We start from the raw sequence: 15,983 nt of genomic DNA, 5'->3' as shown, positions 1-15,983 counted from the left end.
GGCGGCAGCTGCGGCCGCCGGGGGAGCCGAGCGCCGGGGCGCAGGGAGCGCGCGGAACGCGGGAGCCGAGCGGCCGCCGACCCCGGGCCGCGGGCCGAGCTGCGGGTGAGTGGAGCCCCGAGGGGCGCGGCGGCCGGTTCCCGGGCCGGGCGGGAGGCGCGGGCAGATGCGGCGCCGGGGCGGAGGGAGGGGGCCGGCCGAAGCCCAGCCCCCGGCTGGCCCGGCCTCCCGCTCCCCCCCCCACTCCACTCCCCGCGGCTTCCTCCCGCCGCTGCCTGCGCCGGGGGGGCAGGTCCCGGGCTGGCCGCGGGCGGGGCGCGGGGGGGGAGGTGCTGCCCGAGGGCTGGCGTCTGGGGCCGGGGGTGGAGCTGGGGACTCGGGGGTGGACCCGGGGGCGGGCGGCCGGCCCGGGTCGGCGCTAAATTGGCCGGAGGGGCCCGTCGGCGGCGAAGTAGCTAGCTGGGGGCAGAGACGGCCACGCGGTTGCAGGAGTAAGAGATCCCCCTGTGGCGAGTGCGTGAGACGAGGAGTCCGGCGTCCCTGCCATCCCCGTCGCCCTCCCCGCCTGCCCGGCCCCTCTAGCTCCTCTCCTGGCCTCCGCGTGTGCCCTCGCTCTCACCCCCGCCGCTCCCCGGTTGGCTCCCGCGGCACTGCCGGGTCCCCTCGGCCCTCGCCCTGACCCTCCCGGCCTCCGGCTTCCCCTGACCCCTGCCTGCTTCGCCACTGCCCCTGTTCCCTTTTTCTGCCCTCGCTAGTTAGCCCGCCCCGCTTCGTAATTCCCGATGCAATTGCCTCTTTGAGACCTTTTTTTTTTTTTCTTCCTCTCCTTCCTTTTAGATTGGCCAACGGCTCCTTTCAACCCTGCCTCGTTGGTGGCCACTGGAGAAGCGCGGGGGGCTCCCCAGACAGCCGTGGGGACAAGTTAGAGCCAGCACTTGACCCCGGGCCTCGCGTGTAGCTTCCCTCCCCCCCCCCCCGCTCTAGGTGCCCCGGTGTCTGGAGGGGGGGGGTGCGGGTGCGGGGGTGTGCCCTCCGTACACGTCCCAGCACCCGGGCAACCCTCGGGGCTTGTGTTCCATCTCGCTCTCGCTTCCTGCACGGTGGTCGAGGGGAACCACTTGGCATCATGTCCCGGTATAGCTACCAAAGTCTCCTGGACTGGCTCTATGGGGGCGTGGACCCCAGCTTTGCAGGCAATGGGGGCCCCGACTGTGCTGCCTTCCTCCCTTGGCAGCAGCGGCTGCTGGAAAGTGTGGTGGTCCTGACCCTGGCCCTGTTGGAGATCCTGGTGGCCCTGCGGCACATCCTGAGGCAGACGAAGGAGGACGGTAGGGGTGGCCATGGCTGCCAGCCAGATAAGGTGACCCAGCGGCCAGAGGAAGGCAAGGAGAGCCTGAGCAAGAATCTGCTCTTAGTAGCCCTGTGCCTGACCTTCGGGGTGGAGGTGGGCTTTAAGTTCGCCACCAAGACCGTCATCTACCTGCTCAACCCCTGTCACCTGGTCACCATGATGCATGTGAGTCTGTTGACTTTTTCCGTGGCAGCCTTAGTGATAAGAGTCATTTTGTGTGCTCAGGACGCTCGGAAGTGTAGGGCACTTCATCCGGCGGGAAGTGGGACCCTTAAAGATGATTTTCCAAGGGCTCTGCCACCGTGTTCCTCGGAACCCACTGGCACTCTGGTGGGCTATCCCTCCCCCCACCCCCAGCCCTGCCCTGGCCTTTCACAAGCCGGAAGTGCAGCCCCAGCCAGGTGCCCTTTCTGAGTCACATCTGGGGTCCACGGCCTGCCCCCATCCCCTCTGCTGCAGTTAATTTCCCAGAGGCCTGATGACACTCTTTCCTAGAGGTGGTCACATAAGGTTCCTTGCCCCCACTGTGCTACTTTGGGGAAATACTTTTATGGGTTTCCCTTAATGACTCTTTCATTTGGGATTTTCATGCTTGAGCAAGGTCTGCCTTTGAACTGAGGTGCTGGAGTCAGCACCAAGCTCCTACTAAGTGCGCTCTGAAACAGGCTGACTCGGGAACTTTGGGCGGGTGATCTCTATCCATGGTGAGAGGGTTGTTTATTTTTTGCAGACCTCTCCATCTTCTTGCTCTTACTCTGTTCCCTGTGGTCATGGTCTGGGGTGCTCAGAGAGCTGATTTCTTTACCTCCCATTAGCGGTGCTAAGAAAAACAAATGGGACTGAAAAGGAAAGTTGCCAGATACATAAAAATAATCTGGGTGAGGACCAAGAGTGAGACTGTCTTTCTGTACTCAGCCTGTGTGGAGAGATGTTCTAAAACTATAAAATCATGGAGGAGGCCTCGGAAGAGGAGAAAAGGGAAAAAAAAAAAAAATCTTTTTTAGATTTTAGGCTGTGAGAAACCTGGTGTGTTTTATTCAGGGACAGTTTGGAAACCTGTCATTAGCATCTTTATTGCTTTTATATTTGTAGAAGGTTATTCTCAGGAGACTTGTGACAGCCCGGTGTGGGGCAAGAGGTTGAGATTATTATCTTGGTTTTACAGGCCTGGTGGGGCCCAGGGACGGGAGGTCGCTTGCCTGCAGCCCAAAGATGAATTAGCGTCTGGGTTGGAAAGCTAACCCACCCTCTTTGGGGTTGCAGGCTGTCAGTGGAATGACAGGGCTGTCTCAGGGGAGAAGCCGAGGCTGATCAGCATGGCGCTGCCTACTTGCTCGGTCTGTGTGCTAGGCACTCCTTTGATTGCAGGTTCTTGGCCTCAGTTTCCCAATCTGTAAAATGTGGTCAGTGGCCTCGAGCCCCTTCCCGTCTTTACAGACGTGGCAGGGAGGTGTGGATAGCTGTGGAATAAAGAGGGTGTTATTGGTCGGGTGGCTGGCAGCACCGAGCGGGGCTGGAGGGCAGCATTTTTTTCTTTTTTTAAGAGAGGGCTTCTTGGGATGTGATGCCATTCACAAGAAGCCCAGGGCTCTCGCAGCTAGACCTTCTGGGTAAATTTGAGCCAGTCCTCTTTCTTTCTTTTTTATGAATGGGCTTTTTGTTAATGAGAGGAAACAACGCATCTCAGCCGCTGCTATGTGAGGCTCTTGGGACAGGAGTGCTTTTTTTGGATGGCAGGTGGTGAGGGTCAGAGGGTGCCTCTTCTACAAAGGGGTCTTGAGGCCTCTGGCAGCCACATATCTAGAAGGTCAACAAAGGACTAAATTCAGCCTGACTGGGGCTGCTGCTGGTGTGATGTCATCAAACCTGGCAGCACCAGGGTTTTCAGGGGAAAGGTTTTTAGAAGCTTTCAGAAGCCTCTGGAGACACGGTTCTGGCATTAATTAGTTGTGTGACTTTGAGGAAAAAGACACTTGCTGGGCCTCAGTTTGCCCATCTGCAAAATGACACAGAGCTGCATTTCCAGCTCAGGGCGGTCAGCGTTCTCTGATTCTTTTCTCCTTAAGTAGTGGCCGGGGATGCAACAGAGAGCCGGCTATTCTGGAAATGCTTTTGGCCTCCTCGTGTGGAAAAAGGGAAACTCGTTTCTTCTTTGCTGACGTCAGGTGGCCTTGTTCATCTTCTGCTTCCTGTATCTCCCCAGTAAAGTCGGCCTGACCAGGCCACCCTTGGGCACACGTGTAGATGATGATGGCACTTGGGGCTGGCGGCTGCAGAGGGATGGGTGCTTGGGCGGGAGGTGAGGGGGCTGTCTAGGGACTGATTCCTGTCACCTGTGCTTTTTCTTTTGTCCTGTGCTTCCCTTAAACTCTGAAGCCCTAGGGCCGAGGCAGAGCACAGAGTCATGCTGAGGAATTCTTGAGCCTGACCAGGGTTATTCTCCTCTGCTCTTTACTCCTGTTACTGCTTCGTGTCATTTAAATAGTCACCTCAGGCCTGCTGCGGGCCCCAGCCTTTGGTCAGTCCCACATCCCATACCCTGCCTATGGCTCTTCCTGGGAAGCAGGGAAGTATGGATTTTTAAAAGTTGCTGTGAGTCCTTAAAGAAAAATTAACAACAGATGGTTGGAAACAGTTTTCCGACTTGACTGCGGCAAGGACTAAAGATAGCAAGTCTGGTTAATAATACCTTACACTTATCTGGCACTTTACTGTTTATAAGGCACTTTCACGGACATGATCTTGTTTAGGGTCATGATAGGTTAGCCGGGGCCTGGAAAAAGAGACGTTAAAATGTTTCCTGTGGCTGTGTATATTCCAGAGGGGCGATGTTGAGTACAGACAAACGCTTTGGCAAGTGAACTTGCTGAATTAGGCTGCACGATGGCAGGACATTCTGTGGAGTTCAGAGGTCCTGAAAAGGCAAGGGACACATTGGCTGAAATGAAAGAGACAGCTTAGCAGAAACATTTCTGATGTGTTTCTCTCCACAGGATGACTCAATTTGGGCTTCATAGAAAGGCCTTGTTCCTCAGAGTCCACATAAGTTTATAACAAGGACAGTATTGCTTTAGGCCAGGAAGTGGAAGAGTTGGAGGGAAATTGGTTAGTCTCCCCATCTCCCATTTTTCAGTCTGTAAAATATTTATTCCCAAGGCCTTTTTAAACAGCCCCTCATCATAGCCATGCTGCTCTTGGGTGACTGCCAGCTTTAGAAGCATAAGGAAGGGCCGTTTTTGTGGCTGAGTTCTGGTCTTGATTAATATTCCTGCTGTCCAGTTTCTTTTTGGTCTCATCTGCTTTCTCGAAGGCCCCGGGACTGTGGGTGATAGCGGTTTGTGTGATCCAAGTGCCAGTGTCTCCCATCTCAGCTTAAGCCAGAGACGTGGGAGGGTTCTCAGGGTCAGCAAGTGCCAAGCAAGAATCACACACCGTTGTTAAGCCCCTTGGTGAATATCAGGGGCGTTTCCCAATTACACCAATAAGTATTTCTTCAAACATGGCTACTTCCTTCGTGCGTATTATTTTGGCAGGTGGGAGTGACAGGGAATGAATTTACACAGCGATTATGCTATTTGCCAGAAATCACCCAGCAACGTCATGGCAGAGGCGGCTTTAACACTGAGCTGCCACTGTGGGAATCGAGGCCTTAGCAGAAAGCGATTCTCGTAGCCACTTAAGTCCCCAAGTCTACAACTTCTCAGCAGGAGGGTTAAAAAGCCAGAACTTTGACTGGTTGTATCTGTAAAGACTGGTGTTCTTCAGCTAGTGGCCCTTTATCGCCCTTGCATCCTGCCACCTTGTCTCTGTCCTAGGAATGTAACAGAAAGATCCCATTTTGGATGTCTTTTCGAATTGTCCAATTCCCATTGGCTCTGAATGTGTCCGTGTTGACGACTCCTGATCAGGTACCAAACTTAGTGGGGCACAACATAAGGCAGGCTGGAAACAAGCTGGATATTTGCCAAATTAACAGTCGATGCCATAGACCCCGGAGCCCCAAGCCACTGGTTTTCAGCCAGTAATTCTGAGTGAGCCCCATGATGGATTTGTTCTAGAGAAGGACCTGATGGATTTGAGAACTAGGCTTTTTGTGAACCCGCCCCCCCCCCCCTAACTCCTTGACTTGAGACCAGCCATACCTCCTCATCCCCATCTGTTGTCTGGAGCACTGATAACGGCTCTTGCTTGGAATTGACATTGGTGGGTAAATGGGTACAATGAGGGATCCTGCCATCTGCTGACAGCTCATCAGATGGACCGTGTCCTTTGTCATCAGTCCAGGGGGACACAAGAGGATGATGTTTATATGGGCCTCAGCAGTGAGGCATGACATTCCTTTTTAGTTTGTTTTATTTCTCTCCCAAGGAAATCTGCAGAGAATTTTTCCATCTTCCATTGTTACAGTCTTTTGGGGGCGTCCATTATAAAGAGAAGTGGTGTGGATTGGTGGATTAAACACCCCACAGACGGCCCTGGGGTTGAACCTTATGATGCCAGTTTTGCTCATGGCTTGCTATGGGAACCTGAGCAAATTATCTCATCTTTTCCTGTCTCCGTCTTCTTGGTGAAACCGGCCGTGTAGAGGGGAGAGCATTTTAATCCTCTGAGTAACTACGTGGTCACTTAAACAGAGAAGCCGGGCAGAGCTGATCAGATGACCAATATATATATATATTTTTTTCTTTTTACCTCAAACTCAGAAACTGACAAACCTCAACTCTTTTGCACCTTTCCTGATAGCTTTTGGAATTCATTCCTCTAAGCATTTCTGTTGCTTTTCTCTGGCTCCCAGCCCGCGCCTGCATACCCCTTTTTTTTTTTTTTTTTAAAGATTTTTTATTTATTTATCTGAGAGAGAGAATGGGAGACAGAGAGCATGAGAGGGGGAGGGTCCCAGGGAGAAGCAGACTCCCCGCTGAGCAGGGAGCCCAATGCGGGACTCGATCCCGGGACTCCAGGATCATGACCTGAGCCGAAGGCAGTCGCTTAACCAACTGAGCCACCCAGGTGCCCGCCTGCATACCCTTTGAACGTACAGCCTCTGAAACTGGACGCTGTGCCTCCTACCAGTCCATACCCAGCACCTGCTAATACAACCCAGCATGGTTCCTGCTTTCAAGTACCAGTGCGTCACTGGCTCCTACCCGTGGGGTGATCCCCAGGCTCCCTGGGTTTTTGCCCCTTTGCCAGAGATGTGCCCCCTTCATCATCGGCGTCATTGGATTTGGCGTGCGTGTATGTTCCTCCCCGCTGTAGATCCTCGTGAAGATTTTCTTTCCAGATGACCGGGACCCAAGTCCAGTTATTCCAGTCATTCTGGTAACACCTTTTGTCTTCCTTTCTCAACCCTCCGAACATTCCTCAGACTATTTGGCTGGCTGACATATGCCTGTGTATACTCTGAGGCAATTTTATGTTTGGCTTGTTTTTGCATGTTTGTTTGGTCTCCACTGTTAGCGCAAACAAATTTTTCTTTAATGGAAAGGAGTAGTTTTTTTTTTTTCCCTTTGTAACTCCCTGCAGAGTTTAATACAATACCGGACGTGTACATTAGTTGTTTAATGTGTACCTGGATAATGCTGACTGACCGACTGACAGAGCTATCTTTTTTCCTTCCTTTTTTGTTTTGTTTTGTTTTGTTTTGTTTCCCTCCAGTGGTCCTGTCTATGTTCCCTTGAGGTCTGACGGGCAGGACTCCTGTGTCTCTTGTGCCTGTTAGGAGAATCTCCTGTCTGTTTTTTGAAATAGCCAGAGGAGAGAGGTGGTTTCAGCTCCAGCTCACACAACTTTTTTGTCGAATTTCCATCACAAAGAGCCAGTTATGAGAGCTACAGCCTGCTCTCTGCCCAAAGTATCTGCTCACTTTCATCCTAGTGAGGAAGTTAGGCTGTTGGATCTTGGTCTTAATCCCTTGGCAGACATCTGGACGGGCCTACTTTCTTCTTTCCTTTCCTTAATATCCTATAAATTAAAGAAATGTTATTAGGCTAGTGATTCACTTTCCATCTCTTTCTGGATTTTTCTGTGGGTAGCTCATTGTCATCGCGCCTCTTTGAAATACCCTTTGGAGGAAGAGCCAGGTTTGTCAACTTCTCCTCTTTCAGATCTTTTTTTTTTTTTTGTACTTTCATATTTTTTTCAGCTTTATTGAGGTATTATTGACAAAGTTGTAAGGTACTTAAAGCGTACAACGTGATGATTTGATGTAGACACATACTGTAAAAAGGGCTCCCCCTCATCGAGTTAACGCATTCATGGTCTTAACGTATCTTTTGTTAAATTGAGAATATCTCATCCTTGATGCCCCCTCTTCTGCCAATGACTGGCAGAGTGGATGTGTAGAGACTATGCGTGGGGAGAGAAGTGATTCTGGAACTTTCTTTGTGAAAGATGCCCTTGGAAACTTGTTACAATGCAGATGCCTGGCTCTCTACGCCACCGAGTCTGAGTAGGTGGAGGGCGAGGATGGGAATGTGCATTTATTACAGGCTCCCTGGTAAATCTGATGCCGGTGAGCCTTGGAGCCCACGTTGAGAGACATTATCTCGTAGCTAAAGTATTGGGTGGCAAGTTGGTTCAGAAGTTCATCCTGACTGGCGTGAATCTGGATAGCCTGTGGGCAGGGCATTTAGCCCTTTGGCAGCGCCTCAGTGTTTATGTAGGTGTTAAACATTGTGGCTGCAATTAAAAGTGGAGGGCCCCAAGTTATTGTGAGGTTGATTTTAAGGTAGCTTTAGCATTCCAGTGGCTTGTTTGGTGACTGGAAGTTCTGTCACTGTGAAGAATTTCAGCCAGGCCACCATCACCTTCCAGTCCTTCTCTATTCCCTCCCTCCCTCGCAGTCTCTAAGATCTTTGGGAACCAAGGGGAGGAGATATTGACAAATAGTTATTGCTTGCTAACTCTCTGTTTGCAGGACGCCTGCTTTATTTATTTATTTATTTATTTAAAAGGGGGGGGGAGGGTGGGGCAGAGAGAAAATCTCAAATCCCAAGCAGGCTCCATACCCAGCGTGGAGCCCGACACGGGGCTCGATCTCACCACCCTGAGATTGTGACCTGGATCGAAATAAAGGGTCGGTCGCTTAACCAACCCTGAGCACCCAGGCGCTCCAGGACACTTGTTTTAAACGCTCATGGGAATTTAGTCATTCTTGCATCCATTCAGGGACTATTTATCAAATGCCTGTTGGGTGTGATATATTGTGCCCGCCGCTGGAGACTCAAAGATAAATAAACATTCTTTCCCCTCATGTTGCTCAGTTTAGATGAGAAAGGAAGGAGTGCAACTAAATAACAATATTACCAGTACAGTGACAGATCTGAACAAAACACAGAGCACAGAGGGTCTGGGTTTTGTTTGTTTGTTTCTGTGTTTGTTTGTTTTTTTTACCTACTGCAATTAAGGAAGGCCTTCTAGAAGAGGTGACATTTGAGCTGGCTCATGAAGAAGACACAGGTGTGTGAGAGCAGAGACTCTTGTTTGTCTTGTTTTCTATTCTAGGGCCTCTAATAGGGCCTGGCTCATGGTAGGTGCTCAGTAAACACGTGGGAATGAATGGGTAGGTGTTTGTTGGGTGTCGCAGGAAGGAAGGGAGTCCTTGGCGTAGGAAATGATATATGCAAAGGACAGGAAAGCATCTCGACTGTAACCGGGAGTCATTCGCATGTGATTATCAGGGGCAGATCTCATCTTATTTCTCCCTTGGCAAACCAAATAAAACTCCAGAACTACTCTGTCATTTCTGCGCCATTGATAAGACTACTGCAGTTGCTCATCGGTGCTCAGTTGGGGACTCATGAGCTGGAGCATTGTGTTCTTTGTGCCGTCCCAAGGAGGTCCTGCACTGTCAAGGACAGACACAAAGAACATTGATGAGAGCGAGCAGGCATTAAATACAGGAAATGAGCTAGCAGGCATCCTACCTGTGACCAGAAGATAATTTTTAGTGGCTCATGGGATGGTTGCTACCCCGACTAGGGTCCACAGCAGAACCAAACTGATGCAGTGTGATGCTGTCCTGCTGCCTTTCTCTTTCCTATTCCTCCTGCCCTGCTTCCAAGTCTCTCCCCCAGCCCATCCCATCCAAGCTTGCCCTCTTCCAGAATAATCCAGGTTGCACAACAATCCCTTGTACAGTCCAAAAATGCCCGTTCCGTCAGAGGAGGTGATATCCACAGGGGAATGAAGAAAAAAGCAGTTCCATTGAAGAGATTCATACTGAAGCATGAATGGCTCATAGACCCAACCGGGAGTGGGGGAGAGGATTTTTCTTTTTTTTTTTTTTAAGATTTTATTTATTTATTAGAGAGAGAGAGATAGCGAGTGCACGAGCAGGAGGAGGAGCAGAGGGAGAGGGAGAAGCAGGCTCCCTGCTGGGCAAGGAGCCTGATGCGGGACTCAATCCCAGGACTGGGGGATCATGACCTGAGCCAAAGGTAGACACTTAACTGGTTGAGCCACCCACGCACCCCAGGAGAGGATTTTTCAAAAGGGCCTCATTACCCCAACCTGATCTCAAACTGGTGGGGTACGTCCCAGTGTTTTCGAGCAGGTGACCTTTCCCATGTTCCTTGCCCGGTTTTTGACCCCCCCCTTCCCCAAGAACGGGGGTTGTCTTGCCACCCTACTGGCTGACCCCCCCCCCCCCCCCGAGGAAGTCTCCCTGCAAGATGCTTGGATGTAGCAGTTCAGTCTGAAGGCTCGCGGAGGACTCCTCCTCTTCTGGGCCTCATTCCCCTCTGTTTACTTAGCTCCTTCCCAGGGAAAGGGCTGCCAGCTAAACAGGGCATGGCTTGCACATCCGTCAGTGCATGGTGTGTCAGGGGACCTGGACCCGTTGCCAGCTTGAGATCCTGAAGGGGAGGGTTTGGGGCATCTCTCAGTTGGCCGTGCTTCCTTTCCAGTAGCTGCTGGAGGAAATGCCAGAGGGAGGAAGGTAGGATGAGTCTTGTCCCGGGCCTGGAGGTTCTCAGGGCTGGGAATGGATGGCAGGAACCAGGAGGTTGGAGAGGTTTGGCCTGCTGGGCAAAAATGGTCCAAGCTCTGCCCTGTGGGCAGGTGTTTAGGTGGATAGAAGAGGGAGAAGCAACATTGTCTGGAGGAGAAAGCAGGAAGCAAGAGCCCGTTCTAATTCCGTCCCGATGCCTTCAGTCTCCCCGTCTCTATCACATATCGGTGGTGGTATAAACTCAGGGTGTATTTTGCCTGTGTGTTGAATCGCCTTTGCCAATCGACCAGCTGTGTTTGCAGAAAGACTCTGACTGACTGTGCTCTGGCTGTTGCTAGCCAAGAGACATTTCATTCAGGTGCTGATTAAATAAGGCACAGAGCCAGATTGCACAGTAAGGCCCTTAACTATGGCTCTGGGAGCCCTGGGTAAACACTTATTAGATGTTCTGGGCAGAGCAGTGGCCGAGGCTGCTGGATGTGAGGTGCTTTCTTCAGAAGTTGGGTGGAGATGAAGATGGGGGTGAGGAGAGGCTTCTGGAAAGGGTCTTGATCCTCTTGTCCTAGCTGAATCCGATCCGAATTGACACAGAAGGGCTAGACAGGCTTCCTCATTGGCCTTTCCTTGCCACATTCTTGCTGGGACCCTGCAGGTTTGGAGTTGGGGCACAGCAGGGAGCCTGAGGAAGCAGGGCGGTAGAGATGCTCCTTTTCCTCCTGTAAGTTCAGCCAAGCAGCTCAAGCCTTTGGACCATATTTCCCTGGGTTTGCATTTGAGCTGCTTCACCACGTGATGTGAGACGTATTTCTTGACTGTGGCGAACCTCAGTTTTGCTCATCTGTAAAATGGGAATAATAGTACCTACCTCCTAGGGTTGTTGTGAGGATTTACCGAAATACATCCAGCATTTTGGGGAAGTTGTGGCTCATTGTGAGCCCGCAATAGATGCCAGCAAGTTTCTCATAGTAGCAGTATTACTACGACGTGTTTCGAGGCAGCTGGGGCATACTGGGTGAGAGCCCAGACTCTTGGGTGCTAAAGGCCCAGGTGCAAATCTTAACTGCCAGCCAACATCAGGCACCCAAGCTCACAGGGGATAAGACCATAAGGATTAGGTACAGGAAGGCAGTTTTAAGAAGCTCCTCTAAGAAAAGCTCTCCTGGCATCTTCGTTTCATGTCGTGGGCAAAAATACTGGTTCCATTATGTTAGCGCCCATGTAATCTCCTTGGGGCAGGGTGGCTTGGCTGCCTGAGGCCTAAGGACAGCTTCCTGGGCAATTTGAAAAGTTACCTGCAATCACGCAGTCCTGGCTGAAGAATTTGGAGGATGGCTTTCCTTGGTAGGAAGCTTGGCTTTCCAGGGACCTCTGGGCTGCTCTTCATCACCGGGCTGACTTCATGGGGCCAACTCTCTTGAGATTGGTAGCCTAGGAAACCAGTGAGTGTTTGATCCTCTTGTAGGGGAGGAGTGGTTTGGCGGGGTGGACAGAGACAGGTGTGTGGGTTTCTTTCTTTTTCTTTTATATTAATTCCTTTAGATTGAGGGGAGTGTAACTTTTTCACGTGCCACTTGTTACTGGGGTTCGGTAATTATCAGAGGAGAGAGGGCTGCTCCCAGAGCTCCTGGGACGAAGGCGGGTTTAAAGTAGACCAGTGCCAAAAAAAAAAAAAAGAAAAAAATAAAGTAGACCAGTGCCTTGCCTTACCTGTCAGCAAATGGACAGGAGAAAAAAAAAAAGTAGACAATCATGATAACTCTCCAGGATATGGTTAACCTCTCGCATTTTCAAGACCGGCTAAACTCAGAACTGCCTTTGCTCTGGGGGTTAAGCTGCCTTTAAGTGCAGCCTTCCAGGGCCAAGGCCATGGTCATATGACTTCACAGCCTTGGAGTGGGGTGTGGCCCCCCTTGGACACGCCCCACCTCGAGGCCATTGGAAGGCCTCCGGGCATATTCCCAAGCATTGTTGGTAAATAGGCAGTTTCTTAGCTTTGGAGTTGAGAGAATTGGGAAGGCTAAGGTCATGTTTTCTGTAATAATCCTGGTTCCCTGGCTGGAGCTGGCTTGGAGGGCCTGTCTAAAACAAACAGCAATCTGAAGAAACAGCAGCTCTCAGAAATGGAAGGTCACTCGTTCCAAGACCTAGGGGAGATGGCAACAAAGGGTCCTCTTCATATCCCCACTTGCTCCTCATCCTCTTGCATTTGTTAAGAGTTTCCTTTTTTAAGTTCCAGGCACTTGAGTGTGTGTGCGTGCCTGTCAGTGCCCTTTATTCTCGGAGCCCTGCAGGAATGTTGCTGAGGGTCATGTGCCTAAGTGCCTTATTATATTCAGCGTTTTTCCACTTGCTCCCCGGGGCTGCCGTCGCTGCTGGCTACAGCGTCGAGTGGGCATTTCTCCCTCCTTCCTGGGCTCCCGGGCCCACAAGGAAGAGCGGGGCGCCCCGAGGAGAGGGGCTGCTTTCACTTTCACGGCACCTCGCTGGACTTTCCAGTTCAGCTCTCAGAAGAGCCCTGCAAGCTTAGCACCAAGCCAAGGTCATGTTTCTGTGTTTGCTTGAGAGGTTTCTGGCCAGTGAGGGAAGAGAACGGATTGTCCCCCCACCCCACAGCCCCGGGGCTGTCCTCCCCGGGCGGGGCTCTTCGGGGGTGGGGGGTGGGGTGGGGTTGCTGGCTTGGACCCAGGAGGTCAGGGGTGTCCTTTGGGCCAAGGCTGCAGTGGACTCTTGGAGAAGCATGTGAAGCCTGCCACGTAGGGCCTCCTGACGCTGCAGGGTGTTTAGGCATACCTCACAGCCGGTGGTGCTGTGTTTGCTCAAATGGACACACGTGGAAACCAGGCTGGGATCATCTGCCCAAGTTCCTTACTCCCCGCTTTGGGTCTGAACTGAAAAAACAATTTGCAGAGTACTCTGTGGTCTGCACCTGTTGTTGTCTTTTTTTTTTGGTATCTCCCCCGCCTTCCACGGACAGTTCTCAGCGAACTGAGGATTCACCCTGGCCCCTCGCACTTACATTTTCTCTTTACCTTCCCCTTGGGCTTGGGCTCTTGCTCTCTAGTCACAACTGTCCATCACTATGAGGACAGTTGGCTCCTCAGCTCCGGTAGCCGCCCCTCCCCCACCCCACCCCCCCCGCCGCCCGCCCAGACCTTTTTTTTTTTTTAAAAGATTTTATTTTTATTATTTATTTGACAGAGAGACACAGCGAGAGAGGGAACACAAGCAGGGGGAGTGGGAGAGGGAGAAGCAGGCTCCCCGCAGAGCAGGGAGCCCGATGTGGGACTCGATCCCAGGACCCTGGGGTCATGACCTGAGCCGAAGGCAGTCACTTAACCGACTGAGCCACCCAGGCGCCCCCGCCCAGACCTTTTAAACACTATATAAGTCCTGGACCAGAGTCAAGTGGGCAAAAGAGAGTCAAATTTAGGAGAGAGATCTCACTGGAATTTTCCATCATCTCTGTACACTCTCCTAAAGTTAATAGCAGTAATAATCCTTGTAACATTTGTGAGCACAGGTTCCTCCCCAGGCAAGGTGCTAAGTGTACCTACGGCCTGTACAGTACCTCATTTGCAGCCTTCTACAAAGGTCAGTTTTGTTTTATCTAATTCTTCCTTTGCCTCGGTTCTAACCGCTTTTGGGTTGACGAAAGATAGCGTATAATGTATTCTAGCAATCCTTCCTTGGGTTTGCCAAAATGGCAGAGCGGGTGCCAAGTCAGAGCCGAAGGAAACCCCAGGGACCCATCAGGTTCACCTCCTCCCTCATTGTTCTGCATGAGCCAGTCGAGATCCAGAGAGGTGAAGCGATTTGTACAAAGTCACCCAGCTGAAGAGAAGCGCAGCCGAGTCTCCCGGACTTCCCCGTTCACTAATGCCCCACACGGCCTCCTTCCACCCCTAACCCATCCAGCACGAAAGGGGCTGGACTTTCGTTCTCGCCCAGCAGTAGAGAAAGAGAAATCTTGTGTTGTTTGAGCAGGACTCAGAAACCTTGGCTAGCAGGGGTGATGAAGGGCAAAGAGGGAAAAGATCAAAGTAATCTGTCAGCTCAGTGGGAGAGGTCGGTAAACAACGAAGAGTCATAGAAGCCAGCCCTGGGCCTCCGTTATAGAATTCATCACTAACTGGCTGATGGAACCTAGCAGTGGCGGCTAGTCAGGGGGAACCTCTCTGTGCTTCAGTCTTCCTATGAGACGTGGAGTGTGGTCCTTAAGAATGCAGGCTCTGGAGCCGGACTGGCCAGGTTCAAATCCCAGCTCTGTTGCTTTCCAGCTGTGTCAGGGCTTTGGGCAGGTTCAGCGACATTTCTGGGACTGTTTGTTTGTTTTTTTCTCTGCAAAATGGGGAGAACAGTATCTACTTTGTGGGGTTCTTGTGAGAATGAAATGCATGGCTACATGTATTTATTTATTTAAATATTTCATTTATTCATTTGAGAGAGAGAGAGAGGGAGGGAGAGAGAGAGGGAGAAAGCATGAGCAGGGGGAGGGGCAGAGGGAGATGCAGACTCCCCACTGAGCAGGGAGCCTGACAACTACGATGACGATGACGACGATGACGACGAGGAGGGACAGGATCCCAGGACCCCGGGGTCATGACCTGAGCTGAAGGCAGACACTTAACCGACTGAGCCACCCAGGCGCGCCTACATGTAAAATATTTAGAACAGTGTCTGGTGCGCCGCAAGTGCTTCGTAAGTACGAGTAATGGCTGTTATCACCGTAGGATAGGGATGATTTCTGCCCTTCCTAATTCATAGGGTGAGCATGGGAAGCATGTGAAATAAGGTCTGTGAATCGAAAGCGCTCGCTCAATGGGAGGAATTATCTTTCGAGAGCATGCACATTCAAAGGTTTATTCGCACATTGTCCCTAGGATCAGATAACTGATGGATATTTCTTTGGTGATCCGGTAGGCTTATATTTTATAAAAATGCTGAGGCCATCAAGCCATGAGTACTGTGCTTTTCCACTCCCAGTGTACTCAAGGGTGCTTGAGAGTCGTGCACCTCAAGTAAAGTGGTTTGAGGACTTGAAATGAAAAGCAATTATACTCTTCCCTCAATGCTCCTATCTTAGTTGATGGCACTGCAGGCCGTCTAGAACCCCGGTTAACTCCCTTGAAACCGGGGCGCATTTCCATTCCTCCCTCTTCCTCCCTTCCATCATCACCGTGTCAGAGTGATCTTGGTTCTGTCTTTCATCATCTCTTCCATCTGTCTCTTCCTTCTTTGATTCCTCTGCCCTAATTCATTCGGTTGTTCATCACCATCACCATCGCCATCTGGCTTATTATGGCAGCCTCCCGACTGATTCCTGCTGTTTGTCCTTTACACTGCTGCCGGAATGATACAGGTAACGCACATGCTGGGTCATGGCACTCCATTGCTCAAAAGCCTTCGAGAGCTCCCTATTACCTTACGTCTTATGCATATTCCTAATGGTGCCCTGAGCTGCCTTTGCCAATCATTCATAGGCATGCTTTCCCAGTGAGTCGCCACGTAGGTCCCACATCCTTTTTAGCATAGCATTTTAGGCAGTGACTGTCAATCGTTTGGAGTTGGCACATAGACTAGGGCTGGCAAATAGATAAACTCTTTAGAGAAAGCCTGAACTCCTTATGATGATAGGATTCAGGCTCTCCTGTGGTCTTTCTCTCCAACCTTATCCTCTAG

The 15,983-nt window shown here is 51.3% G+C and overlaps 1 protein-coding gene across 11 annotated transcripts in view; it reads left to right on the top strand.

The window, feature by feature from the left end:
• TMEM164 (transmembrane protein 164) overlaps positions 1-15,983 on the top strand; it is a 162,178-nt gene that overhangs the window by 334 nt on the left and 145,861 nt on the right. For 5 of the 11 annotated variants that reach the window (XM_081808422.1, XM_081808423.1, XM_081808421.1 and 2 more), the window contains exons 1-2: positions 396-513; positions 838-1,516. In XM_081808422.1, the coding sequence (XP_081664548.1) occupies positions 1,127-1,516 (390 nt within the window). In that variant the 5' untranslated portion in view covers positions 396-513; positions 838-1,126. Of the gene's footprint in view, positions 106-387; positions 514-837; positions 1,517-15,983 lie in introns of those variants that run through there. The other 6 variants (XM_081808417.1, XM_081808418.1, XM_081808419.1 and 3 more) reach the window with 6 other exon arrangements.

This window comes from Leptonychotes weddellii, chromosome X, assembly GCF_054177405.1.
Source record: "Leptonychotes weddellii isolate Sample4059 chromosome X, ASM5417740v2, whole genome shotgun sequence".
Taxonomy (NCBI): domain Eukaryota; kingdom Metazoa; phylum Chordata; class Mammalia; order Carnivora; family Phocidae; genus Leptonychotes; species Leptonychotes weddellii.
The sequence above is the reverse complement of the archived record's forward strand: the minus strand, read 5'-3'. Positions and strand labels throughout refer to the sequence as shown.